Below are 6,894 nucleotides of genomic sequence, written 5' to 3' on the forward strand. Positions count from 1 at the left end.
CTACACAGAAATTTTTCAAATACCGCTTGTATCCGTATTTCTCCGCACCATCACCTCATCAGGTTTTTTTAGTTGTAAGTTATTTTTCCGTAATTTGTTTGTTTGTTTTTCTCTCATTGGTTACTCCACATTTTTAGTATTGTAAAGAGTGAGTAAAATCAACTAATGATAACAATAATGACAGCTTGTGTGCATATTTCTGTATTTTACTGCTTATTAGATTCTGCAAGTTGTAAGTTTTTTTCCTATTCTTCTTTTCCCCCTCCTTTTATGTTATTTCTCTTTTGTTGCAGTTTCTTTTAAATTTTATGTGTTACTCTGTAACACATAACACATCTGTATTCTTTGATTTCTATATTGATTTGCGTTGCATTTTTATGTGTTTTTCTTCGTGATACTCTGCGTATTATACCTCTGTATAGTGTGGGTTAGAAATGAATAGTAATAATAATAATATAGAAACATCGCCATCTAGTTTGTAATTTAATCGAAATAGACTTAATTAGCGAATTGCTTGCAGGCAATCAAAAAACTATTGAAAACAGCAATGTAGTTTGGGTATTCAACAGATTTAAGATATACCCAAAGAAAATAGAGAAGAGAAGATAAGATTATTGCATGGGGCTAAAATTGAAAAGTATGGCTTGTTTGATTTTTATTTTCTAAGCCCTTATTCTTTTACTAAGCGAAATATTTAAACTAGCATACACATTTATATAATTATGTAGACACTTATATGTATGCGGTTTATTTTAAATTTTCCACAAGTCTTCTCCTGTTGGCTAAACTTTGTGGATTTTCTTGAAAAAGTTAAATCAAGTTTAAATTTTTCCCAACAGCAATAAAGTCAAGAAGATTATGCGGTTTATTAACTCTGTGGACTGCTTTATTAACTTTATTGACACCGAGGGAGCTCCGCATAATTGTTTTTGGGGTCAACGGAATATTAATGTTCAAACTTTTATTGGCGAAATGCGTTGTCAAGTATAAATAGTGTAGCTTATTTATTTTCTTGGTGCAACATGGCAACTTTGTCTGACATATGGTTCTGTCCTAAAAACCTCATGATTTTGAAACACTAATTTAAAATATGTGAAAATTGCGGTTATCATGTTTCAATAGACCTAAGATACGTCCAAGAGACAATTTTTTTTTTTTTGGATGCCCATGATGCTTTATTCTGCTTAATGCACCAAATAGTTCTCCAATAAGCAGAGGCAACATCATCCAAAATGATAACAAATGGAATTATTAAAAATTAAAGGAGTTAAAATTTTAATGAAAACGGTGATATTTACCCATATCTCTATTTTTCTTTCATTTGTTTTAAATTAAAAAGTATTGCGGCCTCTTTGAAATTCCAAGAAAGACTATGTTTTATGTTAAAAATAGCACAATACAAAATAATTGGAAAACGATCGTTACTCACATCTTTCCCACATACTGTAGCAAAATATGCTCTCTATAAAATTTTCATTCTGATTCCCTCTTAAGTTCTCGTATAAATATTGAGGGGGGGGGGGCAAAACATTAGGCTTAGATCACTAGGGATGTCCTTTCACTCTGAAAACTGAAAGAAAAGAAGAAAGCATCTGCTATGCTAACCTTAATTAGTGACTGTTGGTCAGATAAAGTTTTTAACCCTATTTGCAGCTACAAGTCGTTTGGGGGAAGCACGCCGCACAAATTCGCTGTTTTAGCCAAAATAGTCAAGCATATGCAGAAGAGACATCTGGATGGAGAAGACCACCCCCTTAGTCTTGACGAAATATTAGATGAGACGACTCAGCTGGATGTAAGCAGCAGTACAAAAACAGTTAGTAGTTCTTCTTTCTTCTTGTCGATGAAAAATACCGTCTCTTCGTTCTTCTTCTACTCTGTTCTCCATTATGAAGATCGTACAAATATCGGTATTTTCTAAGACCACACTGCTTTTCCATGACGCACAAATAATAGTTCAATAGGGACAAATCCTTTTATTTGGCAGTAAAATAACAAAAAAAAATCTGGATATTTTCGCCACATATATAGTGACCGTCATCAGCAGATAAACTGTTATTTGTACGTCATGGAAAGGCAGTGTGGTCTTAGAAAATGCCTACATTTTGAATAAGAATCCCCATTATCAGATGGTGGGGATTTGACCCGATTTATTTCAAATGTCGTATCTTATTATTATGACGTCTTTGGCTGTAAATCAATATTACTAAATCATTCAATATTGGTTATAACGCTGAAAATTTAGTCGTAGGCAACACTAATCTTCCAAGTGTTGGTTAAAATGACATTGAGACCTTGGACATTTATTTACTGCTTTTATTCTTAAATTGAACGTTTCAAGAAATAATTGCGATCTGACTTTTTATTTTTTTCAATAGAAAAATAATCTTCTACTTTTTTTCCAATCCAATCGTAAATAATCTTCTTTTCTTTGTTCTTTTTGAAGAAGAATTATTTTTTCCTTTTTCATTCTTTTCTTTGTTTTTTTTTATCTTTGCGTCATTTCTTTTTCTTTTTTCTTTTTTTGAAAAAGAATTATGATTGTCGAATGGGAAATTTTATTCTGCTAGAAACGACAAGCATTGTTCTTTTCATATTCTTTTTGAAGAAGAATTATTTCTTTTCTCATGTTCTTTCTTTCTTCCTCTTCCTTCTAACAATATGATTTTTACTTTTTTCTGCTTTTATTTGTAATAGAAGTAGTTATTAGTTGACGTTCATTCCACTTACGTAATTTTTTAAAGCTTGGACTCCCATTTTCTGATATTGCTATTACTTTTGCTTATTAATTATTCCTCTATTTTTAAGCTGTTTAATAACTAATAAATTAAATTTGGCATAGTTTAAGTAAAAGAACCTAATTACACGGTTTTGACTCTAAATAAAGATACTTTGATTCATAGTCAGTGGGGTAACTGGCATGGGTGTCACATGGGGAGGACTATTAGCTGTGTCGGGGTGCGTGAATTGGTGTGTTGAAAAGTGTAGGATTTGAAGTGCAGGTGGAAGGTTAACTGAAATGAAGGTGACCAATCTTGAACTGGCTTCAATCTGCAATTCTTTCTCACTATACTGTTTTTCTTTAAAACTCCTTTTTATGCATTCGGCTACCATGTGCAGTGGTTCACTCTTTACTAAGTTGCAGCTATCACTGCTGAGATTTTTAGGGGGCATTGTCCCACATTCTTCAGGTCCCAAAAATTTCGCGGTTTTTCGCTTCCTTCAACTTTGAACTCTGGAGTTGTATTGGGATTGTCAGTGGGTGTTAAGTTCTTGCAACAAAGTTTAGTCGTGAGAGCTTGAGGATCCCACAGTAGCTATCACAACTCTATCACTACTTTTTTAACCATTGTTTCGAGATCTTCACAAATCGGAGCTTGACAATCCTTGGTCGTAGTATACTTTAAACTTCCCTCTGCTCTTCTTGTTCTCTTCTTTTTTTCTCCGCACTGTCCCCCGGGAGCACCCCCCCCCCCCAGCGTGGTCTGAACCCCCCTAGTTACGGTACTGTTTATAGTCTACGAAAGTCCAAGAAGTATATATTATTGTGCGTGAACTAGAGACTTTGAAGTTTACAACTTCATTCTAAACAGTATCATCATCTAACTTTTTAATTGACCTAAAGTAGATGTCGCCAGTGAACAACCTAGCAAAAATCGTGCATATGTGAAGTTTTGATATGAAGTGACAACAAACCTTGTTTATTGCCTTGGTGGTCTGTATATACAGGTGGTTTATAGGTTGTAGATTGTGACGAGGAAAAAATTTCAAACCTTTTTTTTGAAGATTATTTGTTTCTTTTTTTTGTGAAAAAATGATACATTAGTTTTTGTGCTATTGTTTATTGAATAGTTTTTGTTAAATTATGGTTAGAAGATAAAGCCATGTGGCTCAAAAGCTAAAAACTCAAAGCCATATGTGGCTTTGAGTGTTTTATATAATGTAGTTATGTTGTATTTTGTTTGGTGAAGTAATAAATATCTGAATATGGAATTACATGAGATGGGTTGATGGAATTACATGAGACATGGTTGATGGAATATTTAGTGAATGATCTTCATGTTAAGCGATGATTAGAAGATAAAGCCTTGTGGCTCAAAAGCTAAAAACTCAAAGCAATATGTGGCTTTGAGTGTTTTATATAATGTAGTTATGTTGTATTTTTTTGGTGAAGTAATAAATATATGAATATGAGATGGGGTTGAGCATTTTGGTAATACTTGAATTTCTTAGAATTATTTCTTAGGATTTCTTATAACAGTTGAATTTCTATTTTTCTAATTGTTTGTTTCTCGAATATCAGAGATTATTATCAGTTAGATGGCTTCAGGTCCCCAATAAATTTTACTTACAGTCTGGGCCCTTTAACAGTCATGGGTAACAGCCCTTTAACCACAAAGGGGCCACCAGGATTTTAAAAATTCTTAGGTGGGGTATGATCCAAAATCGGTTGGGAATCACTGACTATGATTCCCAACGTGGGCCACAGACTTCTCTGGTGGGTCATGGTAATATTTTGGTGGCTCTTGTGCAGGTATGGAAAAAGTTCCAAAGCTGCCAATTTAAAAATTTGCCAACAAATTTCACTAGGTCATGAAAACTGCTAAGTAGCATTGCTATTTTGCTACCCAACTTTTTCCACAGTGGATCATGGGCTGGACGTGCACTCTTTGGCTGACTATACTTCAATAAAAAAAAAAAAAAAAAAAAACATTTTTCATGTGAATGACGTCAAATTCAAATGCATTTAAAGAGCAAAAATTCATGATATCATTGCACGTTGCAATAACGTTATAAATTATATAAGAGATGTTATATTCCGAAAATATTTTACGTTAACATGAATTATGCCTAGATGACGGCCCAAAAAAGACACCAAGTTAATAACCTATTAAACTTCCTTTAGGTGAATGCACGTAAAATTTGGATAACAAATTTAAAATATCACGAGGGGGGCATCAAGCTTTTAGAAATGCCTAGGTGGGGTAGGGCATAAAATGGGAATCACAGCCCTAAATGATGGCCTGTCCATATTAGTCTATATTTCATTATAGCCCTAGAAAGTTGGATCGAAGCATATTTTTTGTACACCTTATTGTTTGACATTTATAATATTGTTTGAGTCAAACGGATCTCAAGACTATCCTTAGACAATTCCTCTTGAAAACATTTAACAAATCTACCGAAGCATTTCAAAGTGCCCATGTAGCCTTCAGCCTTTCGGTAGCATACTGGTAAGGGGTAAACTAGTGTATAAAAGCTCAACACCAGGGTAAAGAAAGACAAAAAATAACGTTTTTGGAGCTCAAAAGAAATTCATCTTTTGTTAATACGATTTTTCCAGAAAGTGAGAGGGGGATTGCAAAGCGTTTTATCTTATCTTGTTGAACATGAAGATATACTAGTAAACCAATGTAACATGTGGTGTGCGCTTCAGGGGTGCCAATTGGGAGAGGGGGCAACTGCCCCCTTAGACTTTGACAAATACCTTCTTATTTCTATTGCATAGTTATTTTCTATTCGATCGTGGCTAACTGGTCGATTTTGCCACTCCTCAATCCTTGTCCCCCTACATTTTCGTGGATTGGAGCCACTGGTGCGCTTTTCTGGATTTGGTGACAGATTTGTTTTGCATATAAAAATTTAGTTTAAAGTGGCCCAGAAGACAGAGGCGTAACTTTCTAGGGTGCAGGGGGGCAATTGTCCTCTCTTCCAAGACTCTAGTTTGCCCTCCAGACCTCAGTCCTTCCCCAGCTGAAATTTATTTTCTTCAAAAATCTTGTCATAACAAAGATAAGCCTGCATTAGTATTCACAGAAACGGGTCAGTTTTATTTTAGTGTGTCTTAGCCTTTTTGGTACTATATGGCTGATTTTTCAGCTTTCACTGCCATTTTCACTTGATTTGGGAAAATCGACTTCAACTTTAATCCCCCCCCCCCCCCCCGGATTTTGACAAATATACGCCTCTGCCAGATGACATTCCCTTTACAATACTAAAGAAGTTTTCTAATGGTTATTCTGTTCAACTCGTAGACACTACGTTTGCTTAGAATTTGTCACAAATATGTGTGTGGAATTTTAGCTTAATGTCACCCAGAAGAGTTAACCAAACATTTTCACCCCGAGCTTTACATTTCTTCCAAACAAATGATGGTGGGATTGGAATATGTTCATTTAAAATTATTGAGCATGAAAATTGTCTAGCCGTCCAGCAATGTAAATAGTAGAGATTGCTTTCCGTAATACAAATAGCAGATTTTACGATATTTAGTTTAGATTCGCCCAAAAGAAAGTGTTTTTATACCTCTAAAGAAGTTTTGTTGACAAATAGCACTTCCAGAAAAATGGGGGTACTGGAGAAGCCTCTATCTTAACTCAACAACATAAAGATACGAAAATTTGACCAAATAGTAGGTATTGCGATATTTAGTTTAGATTCGCCCAAAAATAAGTGTTTTCATACTTCTAAAGAGGTTTCTGTTTTGTTGTTGACAAATAGCACTTCTAGAAAAATGGAGAAGTCTCTATCTTAACTCAACAAATATAAAGATACGAAAGTAGTCCATTGACGCAACAAGTGGGCAGTATACGCTCCTGGAATTGGTTTGGCATTTTGCACTCAAAAATTGAGTTTAAATTTGACCAAATTCAGTTTTTTCATATATCTAAATTATATAATTTAATTTCCAGTGGTTGGCGAACACCGCTCTTCCTCAAAATCCAAAAATAGAAACTACAGATGAGAATACATATATGTACAAACCAGTTTACAAGATCAGAGATAAAAAATCATTTTTAAAGCTCTTGAGGGCATACGATTTAAAAGGCCTTGGGGGCGTCTCACTAAAGGATATCCAGGAATCACTGCCAAACTCTGAAAAGATCTTAAAGG

General features: G+C 34.5%; 1 protein-coding gene across 1 annotated transcript in view; it reads left to right on the forward strand.

The window, feature by feature from the left end:
- TfIIEbeta (transcription factor IIEbeta) overlaps window positions 1–6,894 on the forward strand; it is a 33,679-nt gene that overhangs the window by 16,814 nt on the left and 9,971 nt on the right. Inside the window, exons 3-4 of the mRNA XM_089101030.1 lie at window positions 1,654–1,816; window positions 6,693–6,893. Coding sequence (XP_088957156.1) covers window positions 1,654–1,816; window positions 6,693–6,893 — 364 coding nt within the window. The remainder of the gene's footprint in view (window positions 1–1,653; window positions 1,817–6,692; window position 6,894) is intronic.

This window comes from Artemia sp. Qi Xiang Cuo, chromosome 15 (assembly GCF_049724085.1).
Source record: "Artemia sp. Qi Xiang Cuo chromosome 15, ASM4972408v1, whole genome shotgun sequence".
Classification (NCBI taxonomy): domain Eukaryota; kingdom Metazoa; phylum Arthropoda; class Branchiopoda; order Anostraca; family Artemiidae; genus Artemia; species Artemia sp. Qi Xiang Cuo.